Below are 25,743 nucleotides of genomic sequence, written 5' to 3'. Positions count from 1 at the left end.
TGTTTTACGTTCCTCATTACGTGACATTGTCTTTGGTCCTAGTCCTCTTCTACCCTCGATTTTGCCCTCAATAATCAGTTGCAGAAATTGATATTTATGATTGCGCATTATGTGACCCAGGTGTGCAGTCTTTCTTTTTTTTACAATATTAAAGAGTTCGCGATCTTTGTTAACACGCCTGAGAACATCATTCGTTTCTCGTTCTGGCTGGAATTCTACGGTATACCCACATCTCAACTTCTTCCAATTTGCTTATGGTTTTTTACTCTTAGTGTCAAGCCTTCAACACCGTACAGAAGCACTGATCAAATATAGCAACCCACAAATCTCAACCGAAGACCAAGGTCCAAGTCGCTACAAGTGAACACTTTATTTAGAAACATTTTATTAGAAAATTCAGTAATATTATAAAAAAAAACAGTCATTTATTCAAAATTGATTCAGTTTCATTTTAACATTCTTAAGCGTCCCTTGGTTCTTTATCTCTATAGGCAGCAGACTAATTTTTTTTATTCCCATTGAGGCCACAATCTAGACCATTAGCGGACATTGAGGCTACTTGTTTCACCATTTCATGTAAATCGGTGTTTGTTTGTTGAATATTAAGTTCGAAAATAAAAATGCTGGCCCACAATGGTCCGCTCTTACATCCCTCATTTTTGTTTCAGGCCAAGCACCCCGCACCTCAGAATAGATGCCATTTTAGCAAGATACATATTAATAAGTTAGTTTTTTGTTAATATTTTTCTTAAATTTGTAAAAGCATACACGAAGATTAGATTTCACCCTTCTTCCTTCCTCAGCAACTCTTATAGTTAGAGAAAGTTCGTTTCTATGCTGGGGATTATGGAACCGGATATAATTTGCTTTAGATGTATTATCGAGATTTGTATTTATTTTTGCTTCCAGTTGTTTATCATCTTTTATACAGCCACATAATCATGGTCAAGACATTCAAAAATACTGTTTATGTAGATCATAAAGAAAAACGACCCGAGGACAGAACCCTGAGTCACTCCTATCTTTACATTAAGTCCCTTTGACGTAATTTTGTTGTTGTTTGGATCGGTTGTACCTGGCATTTCAACATATTCTTCTCTATTATTGAAATAAGAGGGTGCGCAAAAATATGCTGTCCCTTATTCAGTAGGAACCAAAGTCATCCATATATTATGGTCTACGCAATCGAAGGCTTCGCTGGGGTTGATAATTTTCCGATAAAACAAAGGAATTTTATCCGACATAGAACGCCTTGCGCGGAAACCAAACCAAAAGTGTTAATTTGATAGTAGCAGCATGACTATGACTATCCAGTAAATCTCCTCTCCCTCTTTGTAGATGGATATTACCTGTATTATTTTTACTGTTCTGTGCACGTTTTTATATATTGTCTCGTTTTCAAGGAAAACTTATTGTTTCGTACTTAATTTCTACATTGAACAATTAAAAACCGTCCTTATTTATGAAACTCTGAACATTATTTCAGATATATTAAAATCCGAGAATCTGAGATTCCGAGAATTTATGAACAAAGGTCAGGAACAGCTGGGCTGTTTTTTCCAGTATCATCAGTCATTGCGAATATAGTTGTTAACTTAAGTATTGCCATTATTAACCTCACTTTTTTTTTAATAATGGGATTGCCATTATTAATCTCACTTTTTTTTTTACTTTAAATACGCAATCAAAAAGTAAATAATCGTACGTTACCGACTTTTTGCGAATTCGTAGACGGACATGCACGCACTTGTTCATGAGCAGCTACAGTAGTCCGCCCTCCCCATTTTTGTAACGCATATCGGTCATTAGGTGGTACTGCACGAACAGTAAATGATCCTCTGTGTTTCGGTTTCAATTTTCCGCCTCCGGCTAGCTGAGAATCTTCCACAGCCACAGTCTCTGCGACGGCTTTGTCTGGATCAACAAAGTTATCGCTCGGTCACGCGTCCAATAGGACCTGCTGATTGGCCAGCAGCCTGGGATTTCTTCTATGACAGGAAGTACGACATCCCATTTTTTTCTCCGCAGTCAAAGTTGTTTTCATAGTTCATTCATAGTTCAAAGCAAATGCATTAGTGGATAACGAGCGCATAAACAACATTGTCCAGGTTTTGTATTGCCTCCTCAACGCGCCAGTTTTTATTCTAATGTATCAACTGTGATGTGTTTGGATTCTTCTTCAATTTGCGTTTGATAGAAGCCGGATTTCATATCTAGTGTAGTGAAGAATTTTGCATGGCAGAGTGCATTGATCTGATCTTGAATATGCGGCAGCGGGTATCTTTCTCTGACGATTCTCTTATTGGCATCACGTAGGTCCACGCACATTCGAACATCACCATTCTTTTTTTGATACTAGAACTATCGGGCTTGCATATTCTGAGCGACTTTCACGAATTATACCCGCACCTAAAAGGTCATTAACGATTGTCTTAACTTGAAGTCTTTCTTGATATGCCAACCTACGAGGTCGATACGCTACTGGATTAGTGTCCTTTAAGTTTATTGTCATTTCACCAGTCATAATCTGGTCGGGAGTTTTATTTTTGTAAAACAATAAAAGACTTGCTATTCGTAATTTCAAGTCCTCTTTTAAGTCAGGTTGATTAATCACAATCTTTTCCACAATTTTTAAAGTCATTACGTTCGAAATATTGAGCAGGTTATGGTGCAATTCGAGTTCAAAATTGTTTTTTTTTCGATTCGTAAACAAGGTCGACTGATGACATCCCATCCAATAATTAGGTCAATGTTCCCTGGTATAACAGTATTTGGTACGACCGGATAAGTAATATCCAAACTCAACGTCGGCATAACAGTGATTAAATTACAAACACCGATAGCATAAACAATTTGGGTCCCAAATCCCGAGAAAGCACGGACCTTATCGACTGTTTTGATTATCTTATTTAACATTTAAGCTACAGAATGCTTTATAATAGATTCATCGGCACCACTATCAATCAAATAAGAAAAAGAGAGAGCACTATTTTTGCACAATAACGTCGATGTTGGTGTTGCGTTCCAATGGCGTCATTTTTTTTAAATAAAAATGTCTTTTTGGGTTTCCCATTCTTATACCAACAATCACTTTCACCGTGGCCAATTTTCTTACTTTATGGTTGCAAGTTGGAACTTGGGTGAACCTGGAGCCTTTTCTCGAATTACGTTTAGTGAATCGTGTTTATTGCGACAAGTATCACGATGGTGTCCTTGGCGGCCACAATTAAAACATGATCCTTTTAAAGTCTTTTTGGATTTTTTATGGCTTACCTCTCGTTTTTCCCTGAAACGGAATTTTCTTTTAGGCATATCATCGATTTCCAAAACACGTTTTACACTTCGTCTTGCATCATATTCGCTTAGTAATGTCAAAACTCCACTATCGGATTGCGGTAGTTGTAAATGGAGCGAGGTACGTACTTCTGCGCGATCTAAACCATATTCAACCATACTTAAAACCTTGTCCCAGGACAATTTTTCATAAAACCTGTATGTACTACGAAGTTTCTGACAGCTTTAAATGCCCCGGGTGTTTCTTTATCAGAAACCACAGTCATGAGATCAGCACAAAAATTTTCCCATGTTCGGCGGATCGGCCGCCATTCGCAACAGTATCGATAACCTCAATTTTTCACAGCCTCGCTTGCCCTAGCGATCATTAAATTATCGCCGACGTTTAATTCGTCTTTTAATTTCGTAGCGTCTTCTAACCACTCACGGATTGCGTAAGCGTTATTGTCTAGATCGTAGCTGGTTAATTTAAGTGTCGATGTTGACGCTTGCGTACTTGGTCCAACTGCTACGGGATTGTTGTTGTTGGGCAGCGATTAAATTAATTAAAGTTTCTTGCCACTGCACTGTCCTTTTCGAAAGTTCAGGAATAGACACTAGGTGATACATTATCTCCGTTCGAATCTATTGTAAGATTCAATTGCTTTTGCAACACTGGACAGGAACTATCCCACTTCCGATGTTAACTTAAGGGGTGGCGTAAGGGTTTCAACCCTGAATAAAACTCTCCCCAAAAACCAAAGCACTGTTCATTTGACCACCTATTACAACATTGCCTTTCGGTTCTTCGGTCTATGTCGTACTGCCGTTCATTCTTGCGGTAGCTGGACCGGTATGCCGCTCGTCCGTCCTGACTCAGCTTACGTGACTTTTGGCGGCCATATAAAAGATATCGCTAACATAGTTATGGAAGGTTTTAAGAAGAAAACCTTCACACTTTCCATATAAAACCAAAATTATGGAAACGTTATATTGATGATATTTTGGTTATTTGAGCTCATGGACAAGAATCCCTCCTATACACCCTAACGTATGTTTTACTATTGAATTAGAAACTAATAATAATCTATTATTTTAGGACATTCTTATTAATAGAAAATCAAAAATAACATAGGGTCATTTAGACGGATACCATTGTCATATAACCATCCGGCTCAACAATCATCGGTTATCAAATCTCGTATTTATAGAGCCTCAAACTCTCTCAACTCGAGTCACTGGTCGCAGAAGTAAAACATCTTTCCATATAAGAGCTATTAAGCGTTCCACCACAAAATACGCTTCACCTTCCAAAAGGCCCAAAAGAACCTCCACACTGCCGCTTAAATGCATATGCGGCAATGAATACATTGGAGAAACAGGACACCAAATCTTATTCGATAAAGCTAAAAATCTTGTATGTAATCAATTCTTCAACCAAAGAAAAATTCGAGGAATCAATAGAAATCTCTAAACAAGGAAACAATCTGTTTTAGCTCCGCCCTCCTCAAACGGTATATAAACGGCCACAGAGCAGAATGCGCTTTCATTTAAACTCCTAAGAAGGAATGCTGAAGATTTGTAAATAGTATTACAGTAGCCTATGGAAGTTTCTTTGAAAAATCAATCTCGATTCTTATTCGACACTTGATTGCCAATATTCCAAGCAGTCATCGTAGAATTATGTGTATTTGCTTTATTTTGATAAAAACCTTTTTTTTTTTTTTGCTTCGTGGACAAATTAATTGTGTTTGTGTTGATTTTATACAATTTTTAAAGATGGACCCAATTTTTGTAGATTGCACGTGTTCATTAAATTCTGACTTGATATTCTCACCTCATTATTAAATTAGTCCTTTTGACCATAACAGGTTACAGTTTTCAAAGGAAAACAAGTTTCAAAAATTTGATGAATTTCCACGTCCACGCAGATCTTGGGGTCCTGTAAACACCATAAAAAAAATTGAAGGACTTAAGTGTGGTGAAAGTGCTCTAAAGTGTTAAGAATCTGCACATCAGCAAAAACTTTACTTCACTTTAGGCAATACTATAATAAAAATAATTTTTCATTTTTTTTTCGTCAAACCGCAAAACTCCATAAATTTCTAAACGAGTCCATTGATTTTTATAAAATAAGCTGCAGGTAATTGAGAGACTTTTTTAAAGAGGTGCTACTTGAACTCTTCTTCCCATAGGAAAAAATTTGGATTAAGTTTTTGCTACGCTTACTTGAGCAAAATTTATTCGCCCTGACTTGACGTATTTTATAATTTTGGTTGTTCTTTTCCAGTATGCAAGGCCAATGTACATTTTCTATAGACCACCCGGTATAAAACAGTGAGAAGGCATAAAAAGTGGAGATGTTTTAGTTGTGGTCCAAAATTAACACCAGGAAAAAATAGTAAAATTTCCAAAGTCAACATCAAAGAATATTTCTATACCCTCTCTGATAACGTAATTTATATAAATTCATTGGATTATGCATTTAAATGTACTTTTATCCCATTTAACCGACCCTGTATCGTAGAAAAAGTGGGCAATTGCGAATTTCGTTTTTGTGCAAAGTCAATTTTTTTTCTGCACGTGGCGTAACGAATTTCGTCTGGCAGTCTATTAAATATTTACACTTTGCTCTCTTATAGTTTCCTGTGTTTATTTATATAATTGTTGTACGGAGCGTATCCGTTTAGAAATAAGGGATATACGTGGAGTGCTTCCGTCCGAGGTGCATTTACAAAACGCCTCTCTTTCATTTCGTTAATAAAGTTGTTTATGCCCGCGTTTGCAAAAATAAATCGCTTAAGTTGAAACGGAAGACGTAAACGTTGCTATTTTTCGCTTAACCTGCCCGATTAATCTGCGGAAACGAAAATATTTCTTCTATACGTATTAGAGTGGGTTTCGTTAATGTTGGGAGAAACCAGCAATTTAGAATAAAATAAGAACTGCCCCACCTATCCGTAAGTAATGATAATAACTATTATATGCTTTAACAAATCGCACCAAAATAAATCAAAGCCATCACCATGATATCACTGGTTCTTCAATTAACCACTAAATAGGCACTGTATATAGGTCCAGAATTATGTTGGATTAAACTCATATAGTATCGGACGTATTGCAAGAAATAAAAAAAGCGAACTGCACAATATTTTAGAAAAACAGGAGATTATACTTTTTACAAAACTTCTGGATCCCTCCTGCGTCGGATTTTGCTGAGTAAAACTTGCTGACGTTTCGCCAATCATCCTTTTGGCTCTTCAGAGCTTGACTGAAACTGACTCGCATTTTACTCTGTATCTGCTTATATATTATTTGAGAGGGCCGGAGCTAAATGAGGGGCGTAAACACTTTCTCGGATAACTGATTCCCATATTGGTGACAGGTAGAGACCTGAGTCGCGGTTAAAATCGTATAAAATTCCATCTGAGATACCAGGAGTTTACAGAATTCCATGCATATGCGACAAAGAATATATTTTAGAAACCGGACGAAAAATGTCACTCAATCATGTAATCAATTCTTTCTGCCAACGATAAATCCGAGAGTCTATAGAAATCTATAAATAACCTAACAATCTTAACCGCGACTCAGGTGACCAATATGGGAATCAGTTATCCGATACAGTGTTCATGCCCCTCATTTAGCTCCGCTCCCTCAAACGATATATAAGCAGATATAGAGTAAAATGCCAGCCAGTTTCAGTCAAGCGCTGAAGAAGCCAACAGGATGATTGGCGAAACGTCAGCAAGGTTGCCTCAGCAAAAACCGACGCATTAGGAATCCAGAAGTTTTGTAAAAAGTATTACAGTAGCCTGTGGTAGTTTCTTTGAAAAATTAACAGGAGATTATGTTATCAATATCATAACATATTTCTTTTTGGAGTTGGCTGTGATCATATCCAACATAACAAAGCTCTGGTAGTCGGCCATTTTGATTTTGTTGTTTCACGTTTAGTCGCTTGTTGTTTTTAGAGCGTCAAAAGTCCTGTAACAAAATAGTTTATGTATTAGTGGGTTTCATAACGAAAACTAGGTTTGCTGTGTCCAAATATTTAACATCACGAATTTTAGGAGCTTAACAAGATTGAGTAAAACAATCTAATTTCTAGCGTAGCACGAATAATCTCATACTTGAATGAACGAAGTACTATTCCTAAATCAGGGTCAGGAAGAAAGGTTGATAAAAAGCATTTCCGTGGAAATGCGGACCTTAAATCAAAGCCGAAATACCTCACAAATATATGTCTTGCAGAGCTATTCAAAGGAAGTTAGTGGATGAAGGAGACCAGCCAAGAAACCTTTAATTTCTGCTAGAAATAGAGCTTCGCTAGACTTGCATCCTAAGTATGACAGTAACGCATTGTGAAGTGTAGTGTTATAGGCTTGATTTCATCTGGGATGGGTGAGTCCTCTACACTTTATTAATGACGTAACGGACAGCTTCATGTTCACATGTTATGAAAAATGTTATGGCTCTCTTGGCAGAATAAGAATTGCCGCGATGATTCATTTTTCAGCAGGACAATGATCCTAACCACAGTCAGAACTTTAGACTGGCCCGCGCTGTCTAAAACTTGAACCCAATAGAATACTTATGACAAGAATACAAACCGTCACATTTCCAAACAAGCGAGCATTGATAAATAAAATTCTAGAAATTTGAAGAGACCTATCACTTAATGTTTTAGAGAAGTTGATCAATTTCATGCCAAAATGTTGCATAAACATCAATGGGTACGCTATTGGTTATTAAACTTGTAAATAATTTTAAATGGTATTCTTGTTAATTTAGAGTGCCTAAAATATTTATTGTTCTTTCTTTGTTTATTTAATAAAAAAAATGTTGCAATATTTTCATCATCAGTGTTTTTGAGTATATTACCATTTCAATTTCTTTATTGGGCATATTGCCTCGAATCCTGCCTTAATGAAAGATTTCGGTGAACAATGGTTAACTAATCTATCAAGAAAATAACACTCAAAGTATAGTAAGTATAGCTTCATGCATTTTTTAATTATTTCGAGGCTCAGAAAATTTTTAATTTGGTGCAATACTTAGTGCAGCTACTAATGTTCGGACTGGTCAATTGATTAGTCAGATACGATAAAAAAATATGTATTTTATAATAAATTATTACCTATAACCCTCTTCAAGGAATACCCGAATGCGATAATTAGCGATTCGGGGAATCCTAACAAAAATATCGAATCCATTTAGTTCATTGTATTTGTAAAATTATTTCGTACACAAAAAAAGTTGACCAGTAAATTCCACAACCCTAATATCTACTAGGTAAGATAGATAACAGACATTAATAAGTATCTTAATTTTAAGAAATAATCCTTTAGTGTTTAAGGAGTCCCCGAGACCTTCATTTTTGAGATACAGGGTGTTAAAGTTAAAGTTAAAGCGAAATTCGAATTTGACTTTAGTGTGGCTGGTCAAAGGCGCTGCCACCTACTTATCTTTTTAGTCTTTTGGAACATCTTTGTATATTGTATAACATTTTTAACATTTGTAATAAAAGGATGATTTTTGGCTCATTTCCGAGATATTTCGACTTGAATTTTATTTTCTTTTTCTGTAATGGTACCAATTTTAAGAACTTTTTTACAATAACAGTTGTTAACTAATAATTCTAAATCAATAAATAATATCATGTATTTCTTTTTTTTTATGGATTTATAATCACTAGAGATACAAGCATTTTTACAACTTATGTCAGACATAATGGTGATTGTCCTTTTTTTTGCAAAATGTCGGTTAATATTAACAAAAAATACGTATTTAACTACCAACCATCTACATTTTCGATAAAGCTAGCGTATTGCGGCTTTCGTGAAACAAGCTACTTTTTCATGAAATGAAAGGCGGCATAAACAGAAATGTCAACGCTATATTGTATTTTTAGATGCAGGATGATTTTGAAAATGTAACGCTTTTAGTAGTTCGGCTATGATTTAGCTTGGAAAACATGCTTTTTAGGTAGATTTCAGTGGCGTAATAATTTTTTACTGAAACTCAAAAATTTTGATATTACCTTTTTTTTTTAAATAATTCCTAGGCTGTACAACTAGAGACATTTTCTTACCATTACAGCTGTTGAAAAATGATTCTCGTTCAATAAATATAAAAATAATTTATTTCATTTTAATTGTTTTTTATTCATTCATAATCAGTGAAACCACAAGCATATTCTTATAGTAACTGCTGAAAATGACCGCCTCTTATTTAAAACATTAACGGACGTGCCATCTTTATTTTTTATTATTGCCCATGATTGAATTATGTAATTATAAAGTTTGACGTGTTAATAGGATACAGATGTGTGTAATTGTGTACAGTGTTTCAAAAAAATGTGTAAAAAATCTAAAAGATACAAATGAATGAATGAATGAATGATTTTTAAATAAATATGTGGGACCCATTTTGCATAATTAGATTTTTTCAGCTATAGCCTTGATATGGTATGTTAAAATTGCTTTGTCTCTAAGGTAATGTTAATGTTTGGTAAATTCGAAGGACTTGACAGATACGTAAAATAAATACAAAAATATAGAATAAAATTTCGCCGGCGAAATACAAAAATAAATAGAATAAAATTTGGGTCGGGGTAATACATACATATTTGTAAAAGTTGAAAATATAAAATTTGAGCAAATTCGAATGAAAATTGTTGTGAATTTGAAATGAAAATTCGAGCGTTGCATACGGGCCAATTTTCCGAAAAAAGTAGCTAAAAGTACATTAAACTTAAAAAATGTCGTGAGATAATAAATAAATAATTGGCTGATGATCGTGACTTACCAAAAAAATTTCTAACAGTTTCATTGGAGGTTCCAGGATTTTCTATAAATTCATACAAAACCCTCTTAAATTATTCAAAATAAATTTTGTTCATACTTTCAATGAAAGGTAAAATGCCTAACTCTTTATTTTCATGTATTGTAACTATTCTCGGTTTTCTAGTTAAAGCTCTTCTTTCCCTGAACTTCATTTCTATAGGTAAATCGGAATGTTCTTGGCGGCAGAGGTTCGCGAAATAATTCCATCCTTCTTGCTTCATATCTGTCATTATTATTTTTAAAAAATGTACATATAATTTCAAATTTTTGATATTTATTAAAATAATTTGACGGCATTTGTTGATTGAATTTGCATTTCAATCAATTGAATAACTTTGAAGCTAAATATTTTTGAAACCTTTCAAAATAAGTTGCATATACCCCTATATATTTGAAAACAAAAAAGGTCTTTCGGTTTTCTGTGAAATAATACACCGAAAACTTAAGAAAAAAGTATTAAACTTTCATATAATTTTTCTCTCTTCAAATCAAAAGTTAAAAAGGGTGGTGAATTATGAGCTTTTATTACAACAAATTGTAGTTTAGAAGTTATGGCCAATTTTCTGCAACGTTTCGTCTATTTCATTTGAAATATAACTAAAACTAGATATAAGTTTTTTTTAACATTAACTTATTAATTTATTACTAATTACAAAACGTTTTCTAACCCCCGTAAACATATAGTGTGGTTTCAATTGCCGCAATCTTCCTGGTCTTATTTTTACAAGATATTCACGAAGAAAAAAAAAGAACTAATAAAATTGTTGCCTGGACAGGAATGCACAGGTTTTGTCACCAACTTTTTTTCAAAGAAAAAGTGACCTTTTACAGTGTTAAAGACATAAAAAATAATAAGAGTCTAGAATTAACCTTAAGCGAAACGGAATTTATTTTGTCTCTAAAATGCCATCCAAAAATTGTCCTAACAGAAGAGAAGCAAGCAAGCTCTTCTGTATTTTGAGGAAAACAATGAAAATTCGCATTCCGAGATATACTGGGTATTCGTAAGACTAGTGTTCAAAAATCCGTAAAATTTTAATTACAAACTAATTGACAACAAGACTTAACGCAGACGTAGTTAGAGTTGCTATTGCGAAAATTTAAACCATATATATTACTTGCATTGTCAAAATGGAGGTCATGAAAATGTTTTGTAATTGGTAATAAGTCAAGTAAAGTAGTAAGTAAATAAGTAATATTTACTGGAATTACTTGTTGATGAAACTGAAACTGAAACTTAGTTAGAATAGGATATTATACAGGGTGTTTTCTTATTGAATGGCAATAATTCAGGGGGCGATTTCTGGCTCCATTTTAAAAAGAAAACTTCATCTGAACAAACGTCTTAACTTTTGAGATACATGGTAAAGTTTTCAAAAATAAGATAATTTTTTTTAATATCTGTTCCACTTTAGATATTTTTATGAAATTTGGCACACATGTACAATATATCAAGAGGAACATTTAGTGTACCACAATTTTTATAAAAATAGACCAGTGGGGGGCGTACGGAAGTTCACCAGACATTGGTGGTACGCCACTGATTTCCCTTAAAATAAAAATTGTTCTTACAATCTGCAATCATTTCTAAAGAAATTTAATTTCTTGATTTTTTCAATTTGGTGTACGGTTTTCGCTTTGAAAAATAAAAACATCTTTACCAGCCTGCATCTCAAAAGTTAAGACATATATATGTTCAAATGAAGTTCTCTTTTTAAAATGGACCCAAAAATCGCCCTATTAATTATTGACATTCAGTTTGTTAGTTAGGTAGATTTATAATAACGAGTATACAGGGTTTTTCACTTAAAACTCCGCACGCCAATAAGTCCAAAACGAAAAGAAATATTTAATTTATGTAAAAAGTAGTCAAAGTGTGGGGTCAAGTAGATATTTCCTAAAGTTTAAAAAATTCGACGCCTGCAAAGAGCTGGGCGTCGCGACGCGTCGAAAAATTATTCGATTGCAGAGACTTTGGAAATACGCGCATACAAAAGTACATATTATTTAAAAACTTTTTTGTTATTTACTCAAACTTATTTATTTTACTCGTTTCTAAGTTATACCGATTTAAAGTAAACATTTCTTGATTAATGAAAAATGTGATTAACGCTTATTTTTACAAATATGCCATGAATGTTAGTTACTATGGCAACCATTGTTATCGCAGTTGTTTTAAGTGCAATTACAAACGTAAGTTGTTATTGCTGTATCAAAAAATTGTCACATTTTGTTACAGGAAATATCCAAAATTGTTCGGTTTAAAAAAAACTAAGAATTATTATGTGAAATGGTGCAATTTAGCAATGAGGAAAAAGTAGACATGTTACTGGTGTTTGGAGAATGCAGATGCAATTGTAGAGAAGCAAAAAGAGTTTACGCACGGCGTTATCCGCATAGAAGAGTCCCCGATGCAAAAACCTTTTCAAGTTTATGTAAAAACTTAAGAGAATATGGCAGCTTCATAAAACCTAAAAGAGATAGGAACAGGACGGCTACAAATGATGAAAATACTGCTGCTGTAATTCAGCAGGTTGATAATAACCCCAAGATATCCCTATCAGAGATAAAAGAAAATACCGGTGTTACCATAAGTTCTTCGTGGAGAATTCTACATAGAAACTCTTTTCACCCGTACAAAAGTAAACTAGTTCATAAACTAGAACCAGGCGATTATGCTAGAAGAATGTATTTCTTAGCGACATTGTCCGATTTGTATAGCCAAGATGCAAATTTTCTCTCGAAAATTTTATGGAGCGACGAAAGTCGATTTCAAAATAATGGAATCGTTAATAGACACAACTGTCGTTTTTGGTCCGAAAACCATCCTCATTGGATTACAGAAAGAGGCAACCAACGAATTTTTAGTATCAATGTTTGGTGCGGCATATTAAATGGATTCCTTATTGGACCTTACTTTTACGAAGGAACTTTAATTGCAGATCGCTATTTAAGATTTCTTCAAACTACACTTCCGAAACTATTAGAAGAAGTGCCTCTTGACACTAGAATGAATATGTGGCTACAGCAGGATGGAGCACCTGCACATAATGCCCAAATAGTAACGAGGTATTTGAACCGAGAATATCCCAATAGATGGTTTAGTACTAATGGACCGGTAAGGTGGCCGGCGAGGTCCCCGGACATTACACCACCAGATTATTTTCTTTGAGGCTACCTAAAAAACGTTATCTATGAAGAACCTATCGAAGATATGGCTGATCTCATTAACAAAATTAGTGCAGCGTGTGCCGCTATCACTCCTACAAGTGACCCAAGCTCATCTGTTAAAAGTTTTTGATAGTTGTGTTCGAGCAGATGGACATAATTTTGAACAAAATTTTTGAAATGTCTTATTATGTAGTTAATTGCATTAATAATTTTGGTTATTAACTTGTAGGTATTTTACTGTTTTTTCATTTATTTATCATATTATCAGAACTAAATCAATAAAAAATAATAAATAAAATCATACTAAAATAGTTGAAATCTATTGTTTGTAATTACACTTAAGACAACTGCGATAACAATGGTTGCCATAGTAACTAACATTCATGGCATACTTGTAAAAATAAGCGTTAATCACATTTTTTATTAATCAAGAAATGTTTAATGTGAAAAACCCTGTATATATATATATATATATATATATATATATATATATATATATATATATATATATATATATATATATATATATATATATATATATATATATATATATATATATATATATATATATATATATATATATATATATATATATATATATACATATATATATTCACGTATTGATTCACGGATGGAAAAATGTGATGACACTATATTCCGGGATATCATTCGTTCGCTTGTTGAACTCCGACTGGAATCCTGCAGACGTTTCGCCAAAATCTCACTTGGCATCTTCAATGCTCGCGCTCGCGTGTTCGAAGTGTTTTCGGAGCGTGAGCATTGAAGATGCCAAGTGAGATTTTGGCGAAACGTCTGCAGGATTCCAGTCGGAGTTCAACAAGCCAACGGATGATATCCCGGAATATAGTGTCATCATATATATATATATATATATATATATATATATATATATATATATATATATATATATATATATATATATATATATATATATATATATATATATATATATATATATATATATATATATATATATATATATATATATATATATATATATATATATATATATATATATATATATATATATATATATATATATATATATATATATATATATATATATAGAATATATATATATATAGAATTAAGTCCCAAAACCCATAAAGCTGCTAATTACAGGATTTTCCATTTACAAAAATTGAGTTTTTTTAATTAGAAAGAAAATTTTTTTGATGCTCATTTATGACCACCTATAGGTCATAGCATTAAATGTTAACCACTTCCACGTATCCATAATAAAAAAACCATTCATAATTTCGTATGCCATAGCATTCCATATAAAAAAATAAAGTTGGTTACTGTAATGGCACAACGAAACGCCCTGTATACGTAAAATACTATGTATAAAATATATACTTAGAGTCAAATACTTTTTGTTTTTAACTTTTTTTCCTCAGTGTCGTACTTATTAAGTATATAGTATATAGGAGCATCTTAAAAATAGGTTACTGTTTAGAACTAGAACTAATGTTTTTACTTTATTACCTACTTAGTTTGGGGTGAAACATAAGTTAAGTCGTTGTTGTTTTATAAGCTTTCGCTTTTGCGTAAAACTTTTATGCCTTAAACAATTTAAAAAAAACTTATTTTTAATGTCGTTAATAATATATTCATCTACAATTGACTTCGTTATAAGCAATGAAATAATTTTCACCACCTGTTCGTTGGAACTCGCCTGTGCGCGTCGTGTTATTTTGTGAGGCCACGCCCAGGGTCATGTCCGTTGCCTTCTCCGTTAACAAATTTTGCTACCCCTCCGTCCTCGTGGCGTCATAAACAGATGTTTCATTCACTGCCGGAAAACGGAACCACATTGTTACCTGGCAGTTGCAAAGCCGAATCGGATGTTTTGTATCCGGTATAGTAAAATTCCAAATTAAAACGTATTTACGAGATGTCAAGATTTATTCACGCGAAACATTTAGCGCGATGACTTTTCAACTGCTTTAACAACTGTTTGTTTTCGATAAATGTAGACGCCAACTGTCGGCACAAATATTTATTAGGTCCTATGAAAAGTATTTTTAAGGGCCACCGCTCGGTTAAATTGTTATCCGATTGAAAAATTTTGAAAATTCCATTGAATGGTTTCTCAACTCGGCTAGAAATGAGCAAACGGGAAAATAGACATATAGGTGGCTAGTACCAGTAGTACTAGTAGTTCTCAAATTGTCACCACAACATTTGTCAGTAAACTAAACGATACGCATAGAATTGAAATTTTAAGTTTTATTCGATGTGGAGACAAAACAAAAACTCAAAAAGAAGTGTGTAATTTGTTTAAACCAAATATCCACAAAGATCCATTACAAGATCCGCAATTAGTAAAATTGAGAGATTTATAGAAACAGAATATGTAAGTATCAGTGGATTGGTAGAAGGGAATCAATATAGCCTGCAAGATGTCCAGATATTATACCACTGGATTTTTTCCTCTAGGGGTATTTAAAATCGGAAGTGTTTCTAAAAAACACAAAATTTATATGATTTAAAATTTAGAGATAGATACGAAATAAGGCAAATTGATGAAAATATCCTGAGTGATATTTTGGAAGGATTTTAAAACTGATTAGTATATTGTCAAAAAATTAATAGTGGGCATTTTCAACACCTAATAAAATAATTGCTTTGACATGCGCTGTTTCTATAAATTGTCTGTTAATTTTGCTCACTGTGGATCTTTCTTGATATTTTGCTTTAAACAAATTATAAACTTTTGAGTTCTCATTTTGTCTCCATATTGAATACATTTAAAATTTCAATTTTCTGAGTTCAATTTAGTTGCACCATCTTCACTTTCTTTAGTGACAGAAATGTAATTGTGACAATTCAAGAACTTTACTGGCACTAGCTACTTACCTGCCCATTTCAAAATAAAATTTGTTTTTTATTCTTTTACTCATAAAATGTAGCAGATAGGCATAAGGTAGGCTGCATGAATTATGCATAAAATTTGACGCAGCATTTGAAAATGGATTAAAAAGGTGGTGTTCCATTTAAAAATAGAAAGTTTTAACCTCCACTTTTTGACTCACCCTGTATATTTACGGCAAAAATGCCCAAGAAGAAATGATGATATAAAATACCTACGTTATTTTTTTTTAAATTAATTTTTGAAAGAATTTCTGAATATTTTCATTACATACCGCTTTATCCATTTCGATCGGAATCAAGCTAAGAAATGAACTGATATTTTACAAAGTCTTACGTGAGTGGCGCGAGGTATTGTACAGGATGGTCAATTTTAAATGGATATTCCACTTGGTAAAGGAGATAGATAGAGAGATGCTGTTTTTCGAAAATGTTCATTTTAAAAACTCGATTTAATTTTTTTGTTATAAAAGGTTTTTGCGTTTTGCGAAAACATTTAAAAACCATTGTTTATATGGAACACCCTATATATTTTGTATCATGTACTCGGTTATATCTTTCTAGGAACTATTTGCATTGCACTTTTCTAGTACTATGTGTCATGCACGGTTTTTTAATCTGACATTAGTTCTTGCTAGTCTTATTTGTATCTTTAACTTTCATAATAACGTTTTTGGTCACTGCTTCTCCGACTGTTTACTATTAATTAGGTTGTGTCTCAATTTTACGAAAATGGCTTCGCTTCGTTCAAATCATACTTGTTCAAAGGTCTCAAGTTCTTTTTATAGACCTAAAAATATACGGAATGTCCCATATTAAAAACAAATTTTCAATTGATAGCTAATTAACTATGAGTTTTAAAAATATTATATTTAAAGCATTAAATTTTGCGTGTAACGTTGCTTTGTAACTGTTTTCATACATACGCAAAGTTTTCCATAACAAATATGTTACAGCGATTTTTAAAATATATGTTTTCCGAAAACACCCTATGCCCTATAAGATAATATCATAAATACGGCAACACTAACCAACATTATTTCTACGCAATAATGTAATTAAAAAAAGGTAAAGTTTTCGGGATTCATTTAAAATAGCGTGCTTCGGAATTAGATGAATGTAGTGAAATAATTCCAATTACTAGGTGATAATCCGTATAGTAGAGAATTGGCACAAGCGATTTCCGGATTTTAAAAAAATAGGTGTCATAAAAAAGAAATTAACTGGTGGCACTGTCATTTTAATTATGCGGGATTGTCAATTAAATTTATCATCGTAGCAAGCGGTCATGAGGTTATGGCGGTAGGCGTGAGAAAAAATACATCCTCTCGCTGTCTGATTTGATTCTTGCGCGATAAATTTTTAGAATGTCGTTTTTGTGTGCAAATACGTTTCGTCAAAGTTCTATGTTTTGTTTTACCCGCAGGGTGTGTCATTATTAACACTGCGAAATCTCCGAGTATTCCCAATGTGTTTTGACGGAATGTTGATTGTGTTTGAATGTTATTTTCTTTTTTTGTCATTTTTATAATAATTCATTAGTTATCGACCGGAATTTTTATGACTTTGAGAGTATAATACATGAATATACCAATATTTTTAGTGTGAGAGTAAATGCGTGAGATCTGAATTAATATATAAAATGCTGTAGAACTTGATCCCCTACGTGTGTTTAAGTACAACGAAATAACAAAAATTGAGAGATTAGCCTTTGCCGGTAGATATCATCCCAGAAGAAAAGGAAGGAAAGGAGCAAAAAAACATAAGGCTTAGGAAAGACGACTTTTTGATCAGTTTTGGTTAGGTCGCCTTTCATAGTGTCTTATAAACTGATTTGGTCTGAGATATGAAATCAGCTTTCGCTGATAATAGATACAGGCATTGATTCAACATATACCGGGTGGCGTACAGTTGATGACCTATTAGAAGTATCTGGCGAACGGATCAATGGGCTTACTTATGTAGTGATTAAAATTTTAATTTAATTTAAATTTAAAATTTTAAAATTTAAAATTTAAAATTTAAAATTTTAAAGTGGTAGAGCACCTAATCACTAATAGGTCATCCAGTGTATGCCATCCGGTATAGTCTCTAGGAGGAAAGTTTGAATTCACAGTAAGCAAATATTCTAGGTGTACCGGCGACCTTAGTCGGTTCTAGTCTAGCATCATAAACATAATATTTGATACATAACATTTGATACCTTTTATCAAATTGGTATTCTCTGCAATGTCCAAAAGATGTCCAGAAGGAAATGCGAAAAAAACTGAAGTACAGTGTGTAAAAAATAAAGATTCTTATTAACTTTTTTTCTAATTTACTTATTAACTTTCAATTTACCACTCTTATTATTAATGTTCTTTTGTATTTTTATACCAGCTTTGACGGAAAAGACTTAATGACAAAGAACTGCCAATCTTAAGGAAATGTCCTCAGTTTTTTGCAAATTTCAAAGACTTTCAACCATAGGCCATTAAAAAAAGATTTAAAACGTACCTACACCAAAATAAAATAGACCGTTTATTTTAGCTTATATTTAAATTATTAAAGCATATTTTTAGTTTTTGTTAGTAGCTAATATAGTAATAGTTTTAGTTTATTAGTTAGTTAATAGTTTTAAATTATGTTCCGGAACCAAGTTGTTCTAATCTACTGTCAAAGTCGTTTCGAAAAAGCTTTATTTTATTGTGGTATGTTCGAACACTTTAATGGTCTTTTTGTGAACTTTTAAAGTTTGTACCAAACTGTAAACAAAAAACAAATTCATCTCGTAATTTTTCGATTAAACTAATAATAAAAATTATTTAACATTATCAGATTGAAATATATTTTTTTCTTTGTAGATATTAAAATATACAGGGTAATACTTCACAATTTTTTAGAAAAAATAGGTTGGAATTAACAACACCGTTGAGCAATTCTTATCCAAGGAAAAATATAGAAGTTAAGAATTGTCACATAGTTTGGAAATAGTCATGTACTTGTTCGAAATTCGCTGTGAGAACAACAATATAAAAGTTAATTCAATCACAATTTATTATTATTCCAAAATTAATTTTAACATTTATACATTTTCTATATATTTTTAATTTAATTATCTAATTATTTTTAGTTTAATTTGTTCTTATTTTTGAATTGGTTAATGTTGTTAGTTTAACTGGCCTCATTGGAATAGATTCTGAAGTAATGACGTATTTTACAATACATGAACTAAAAAATAATAAAAAATATGACATGAATGTTATAGTATAGTATTTTCCTTCGTGTAACGTATATTGAGATGATTTACAATTATTTATTTATAAATCGGGCCGTAGCTAAATATTTATTCTGCATCGGTCGGAATTGTAAAAATATAATTTATTGACTTAAAATTTCTGTTACGGTTTCTAATCCGTTTCGGTACCTGACGGCCACGTTGTATTGACCGGAAGGGTCTTCCTTGTCCTGGACGGTTTCTTGTTTATTTATCGTATTTTCGTGGTTCACAAGTAACTTATTTGACAAAGCATAATAACTTTTGTTTATTTTCTTGACGGATTCTCGCAAACGCAAACGCCATCGTCATCCTTAAATCCACCTCTGCTTTATATCCGGTTTATAATCTTTTTTTACTTGGTGTGTGCCTCGCTGAGACGGCGGGATTTTGTCTGTTAAATGTGATGAAACCCGTCGAATCGGAGAATCTATTCTCCCCGATTTTTTTTTTGCTTTGCTTAGATTTTTTCTATCCTTCTCAAAGGACCATTTTGTTGATCAACTGCAGAACCAAAGGGCGTCAACCAAATATTTTAACGTCTTTGTTACCTTTTAGCACTTACTTAAATTCATCCAAAAAAATATAAAGAAAAAAGAATAAAAATATGTTTCCCTTTTATAATCCTTTTGTTTATACGTCAGTCTTAATGAGATCCCGAGCTTTGTACTAATATTTAGTCAGTTAGTTACGAGTTAGATTTGGCATGAATAAAGCGAATTTTTATGAAGCCATAGTGTTTAAAGCGGTACGAATACATTCATTCATCAAATAGCATGGATAAAATTTGCCGAACACATCTGATTGCTTCAAAGCCCATGACTAAAGTACTCGAAATGTCCGAAGTGGCTGTCGACCATGGGTACCGACACTGACATCCAAAAATTACACCTCGCGCACTCCTGATTAGTGCACAATTGAGCATTTTAGAGTAGGGAGTAGACACAATTATTTTAATATTTTTTGTTGATTTTATTAATTTTCAAAAACTCTACAGCAGCAACAAGAAAAAAGCTAAATATTTTTCTTACATTAACGTGTTTTTATTTCCTTAAAGACTTCCCTAGATAGTTTCTTCATTATTTATATACTTACTCGTTCGCGTTTCTCTTCGGGTGTTTTTTTGCACTTTTATTAGACTTTAAATGCCTCAATTAATCGCTGCAAATTTGGGTTTAGATAGTTTAAATTGCAGAGCGTCTATTAGATTATCTAGCTTCTTCAGTCATTAAATGTCAAGTTTATTGGATGGTCATTTCAGTTATAACGAAGTGTTACAAAGAAGTGGGGCAATCCAGTAACCATATATTATTTAGGCTAAAAAAGGGACTTTCCTTGTGTCACTTTTTATTTTTTTCTGGATTGGATTAATTTGATAAGATGCTACAATTAATAAAAATAAATAGTTTAAATAAAAAAAAAGAATAAGAATAAGAAAACGTTTTAAATAGTTAACTTTGAACCTACTGAACAGTAGATAATTAAAAGGATGTTTTTAAGATATTTTTTTAATGCAACTGCAGCGTCCAGTATTATTAGTTTGGTTATGTTGGATAAATTGTAGACAAGGTTAAGGACGTTTCCAAAAATAGAATAAAAAAAAATAAATTTACTTTTATTTGTTCAATTCCGGCCACATTCATATTTCTTTGGGTCTCTCAGAGATTAGCCCATGTTGGCATTACTTAAGCAGCTGTTGACCGTCAACAACAAGGTGATATTTAATACATCAATAAAGTGAAATAATCTTTGTTGTTGCATTTTCTGATTTGTTTCCTGAATTATTTATATAAGGGGTGTTTTTTTCTATGTTTAGAACTTTAAGTTGCAATAAAACAACGATGGATTATTCGATTGACATGAATTTTATTTATCCGAAAGATAATCTTGTGGCATTACATTTTAAATATGATTTCTGGCATATGTCCGCCACGGCTGGCACGGATGTAGTCCAATCTGGACGTCCAATTTTCGATGACTTTTTCCAACATTTGTGGCCGTATATCGGCAATAACACTGCGAATGTTGTCTTCCAAATGGTCAAGCGTTTGTGGCTTATCCGCATAGACCAATGTAGAAAGCAGTCTAGCGGTGTTAAATCAGAAGATCTTGGAGGCCAATTCACAGGTCCAAAACGTGAAATTAGGTGGTCACCAAACGTGTCTTTCAATAAATTGATTGTGGCACAGAGCTGTGTGACATGTTGCGCCGTCTTGTTGAAACGACATCTCCTGGACATCATGGTTATTCAATTCAGGAATGAAAGAGTTAGTAATCATAGCTCTATACCGATCACCATTGGACTGTAACCTTCTGGCCATCATCGTTTTTGAAGAAGTACGGACCAATGATTCCACCAGCCCATAAAGCACACCAAACAGTCAGTTTTTCTGGATGGAACGGTGTTTCGACATACACTTGAGGATTAGCTTCGCTCCAAATGCGGCAGTTTTGTTTGTTGACGGAGCCATTCAACCAGAAGTGCGCTTCATCGCTAAACAAAATTCGCTTATGAAAATCGGGAACAACGGCAATCTCATTTTGAGCCCATTCGACGAATCTACGCCTTACTTGATCGTTTGGCTTCAATTCTTGCACGAGTTGGATTTTGTAAGCACGTAAACCAAGATTCTTCCGCAAAATCTTCCATAAAGTGGATGGACACAGATCCAATTCTTGTGCTCGATGCGGATGCTACACTCTACAGCAGCAATAGCTTCTTCTGTACGCACCGTACGGCGTCTCTGGGGATGCGAGTTATCAATAAGAGTAAACGTGGTGCGAAAACGTTAATCGAATTAACTGCTCTGATGGACGATTTTGTCGATGATAAAATGGACATAGTGCGCGATACGTATTCCGCACAGAACCATTATATATATATATATATATATATATATATATATATATATATATATATATATATATATATATATATATATATATATATATATATATATATATATATATATATATATATAAATTATAGAGGATCCGGATTTTTGCCATATTATTTTTTTAACTACTAATTTGTGTTATTAACACACGTTACATACATATGTATGTAATACCAAAATACTGTACTTTGCTATTCACAAAAAAAATATAACAAAAAATTAAAACCGGAGCAAATTTATTTATTTCAATTTCCATTTTACAATTGTTGTATTTGAACATTACACGTGATTTAAGAAACACTTCGGTTATTTAAATCCCGAAGTTGCACTTCCTCGGTTGTATGGAAACTTTTAATTGGGGTAATTTATTTAGGCATTAAATTTGTGTCGGAATTATTTAAGCCGGACCTGCGTTACGTCCGGTTTGGTACCTGACCACCTGACTGCGTGCCCGCCACGACCGGAAGGAACAATAAATATATCAATGGTATGCGACCTATTCTGAAAAGTGCACGATCAGATGAAAAATGTGCGTGTTAGTCAGCAGTTTCACTGTCTTTTTCGGTGTCGGCCCGATTGTTAGTCACAAGCCCGTTTCGGTTACGGGTATTTTGACACTTTCCTTGTGAATTGTGGTGATACGCGCACAATCTGCCAGGTTGACAGTGCGACCTCAATCATTTTCTTCGAAGGTAATAGTAATTTATCGCTTTCTATTCTTACATTGTTTAAATTTATCAGTTTAAATTAGGTATTTTTTCTTGTAATGTGGTGTATAATAGTAGGGAGTGTTTTTATTCCTCATTTTTTTTTTGAGAGCTTGTCATGACGAGCCATGTATTTTATAGAAAATCTTCTTCCCATAAGCACCTACATGCAAATCAATGAAAATTCTCTGGATTGACATCTCTAATAAAACTAGTAACATTTCTGTTTTCAAACGGTTTTGGCGTGAAATTTACTTTTTTACTTAATTAAATTTAATTTACTTAAAATTTATGTCTCGATTAATACCAAATTTCAAAATCTTCGCGTTTTGATAATTCTTCGTAACAATTAGTTTATAAAAAATGTGAGCTATCAAAGTTGACCAACTCAGACAGTTTTTGTGCACTAACTGTTCCCAATAAATTTTTGACCTTTGTTCGAAAGTTATTTGGGCGACAGAATGCGGAAGCTGCAGGTGTAAGCTGCCACAAGTTCAAAGAGTAAAGTCGAGTTTGGAATACCTTAAGGAACGGTGATTGTACCAATTTGGTTCCCGGTCTATATAAACGATTTGTTAGTCTTTGTGATTCAGCTTAAAAGTATCATAGAATCTATAATGAAAAATATAAAAATGCGATGCACTTTGCGAAAAATATTACAATATGACATTCTCATTACAATATGACATGTGGCGTTTAGTTATGAGAATATAATTCACCATGCGAAAACCTCTTAGAGACCCCTATTCTATTTTACCTCGAAGCGCCCGTTTTTTAAATTAAGCTATATTCCTACAAAACAAAAACAACCTTTAGAGTTTAGATGGTGTGGTAAACATAATATTCCTAAAACGAAAAAAATTTTTCAAAAAAATGCATTACTTATAAAGCTCCAACAATAAATAATTTACTTCCTTAGACCTAAAAAGTTACTAGTTTACTATTACTAATTTTTTTTACACTTTCCGTATTCAAATACATTTTTCCTCTCTTCTCTAAGATAGATCAAGTGCACAGTCGCTAGTCACTTCTGATTTTTCCGATATTTTAGTCATGGCTGTTTCAGTAGATTTTTGCCAGTACCTTTGTAAGTCATGGTCATGGAACAGGTCACTCAGCTAATGTATTCGTGCTCAGGTAGTTTCGACTTACTTTGCTGTAGAGTAATCCTCCTATCTTGGTAGGTCCACCACTTTTTGGCTCTATGTAAGGAATAGTATATTATGCAACGAGTGCTTTTTCTACGACCGTTAGTTTTTGGGTACATTTTCGCAAAACACGAATACATTCACTGACATGACTGTCACAATTGACAAACGTCAAAATTCAAAGTGTGGGAAATATCTCCGAAAACATCCGATTGCTCCCAATCCCGTGCGGTAAAATCCCGGAAATGTCCGAAGTGGCTCGGACTCGTGGGAAACGAAACTGACGGGGTAAAGCGACGCTTCCCGCACGCTAGATCGGTGCGTAATTAGGTATTTTACAGACGGGAGTAGAAAAATATATTAAGATCTAAATAAAATATTTATTTTTTAAGTTCTCATTTTTATACCAAAACTATAGTGAAACAAAGACATGAATGATTGATTTTTTTTCAAATTAACACAAGTTCCTCGATTGATTCCATCTCCATTACGGATTTCCCTGTATATAAATTCTTGAACGATGATTCATATATCCTACAACAGATTTAAACTATCTTCTATTTAAACCAAACGTATAATTTCCCCCGTATTAATGAAACAAAGGTTTGGTTATGGAAAACTAATATATTTAATTGATTTTTAAGTGAGATTGTTGTTGCATATCCGCATACCACCATATTCCTTTTTACTTAAAGTCGATAAATCGTGCGATTGACGTCTTAAATGCGCTGCTTTAATTACTATTTATAAATATATTTATAACATTTACTTTATGCGTTTTAAATTTTTTATGTCATTAAAATATATCATAAACTGTTAAAACTAATTAAATAAATATTTGTATGTATTTAAATGTTTTTTTTTACAGAAAGCTCCGATGTCAGTGAGTGTTTGGGGAAACAATTGATCAACAGTGGGGAAGAAACGATCATGTGGCTATTAGATGTCCCGAGCTCCCATGACAATGGTAAGTTTGGTTTCTATAACATACTTGAAATAAAATTGCGTAAGTTATATTTTTATATAAAAAGCGCGGGATGTAAGGGAAGTTCATGGTCACAAATTGGATATATTTTTTGTTCTTGTTCTTCTTCCTTTATTTTAGGCGAATCTCCTGTATATCTTTCGTACTTTTGCCCCACTGGTGATTTATCTCTGGCGATTTTTCATAATCTTCTGTCTTCTATTCTACTTCTACTCATTCATTATTTTTTTTATATCCTACACATGTTCCTTACAGGTTACTTTCTCGAGTAACCTTTTCCCAGCTATTGTCTCTGGTGTCGTTTCTGCAGTAAATTTTTGTTGCGCCACACATTCAGGCATCCTGCTACTCTCATTGCTTCCTAACCTCTGCCTCCACATCTCCATGGCTTGAGATCTCTGTATCCAGATATTTGAATTTATTTCCTTGTTGAATAAATTGTACTGTGCGGTTTAGTTGGTATAAAAGGCGCTGTAGATCATCTTCGTTTTCTGGAATTAGTACAGCATCATCGGTATAACACACGATATTAATCTTATATTACTTGACTTTATGGTTTTTAA

The 25,743-nt window shown here is 33.1% G+C and overlaps 1 protein-coding gene across 5 annotated transcripts in view; it reads left to right on the top strand.

The window, feature by feature from the left end:
- Nucleotides 1-25,743, top strand: part of LOC132702983 (E3 ubiquitin-protein ligase HECW2) — a 153,853-nt gene that overhangs the window by 40,710 nt on the left and 87,400 nt on the right. For 4 of the 5 annotated variants that reach the window (XM_060671949.1, XM_060671948.1, XM_060671952.1 and 1 more), the window contains one exon: nt 25,064-25,162. In XM_060671949.1, coding sequence (XP_060527932.1) covers nt 25,064-25,162 — 99 coding nt within the window. Of the gene's footprint in view, nt 1-22,618; nt 23,033-25,063; nt 25,163-25,743 lie in introns of those variants that run through there. The other variant, XM_060671951.1, reaches the window with a different exon arrangement.

The sequence above is a fragment of the Cylas formicarius genome, unplaced genomic scaffold (genome assembly GCF_029955315.1).
Source record: "Cylas formicarius isolate icCylForm1 unplaced genomic scaffold, icCylForm1.1 PGA_scaffold_6__28_contigs__length_40554024, whole genome shotgun sequence".
Classification (NCBI taxonomy): domain Eukaryota; kingdom Metazoa; phylum Arthropoda; class Insecta; order Coleoptera; family Brentidae; genus Cylas; species Cylas formicarius.
Note: the sequence above shows the minus strand (reverse complement) of the source record. Positions and strands in the feature narration are given on the sequence as shown.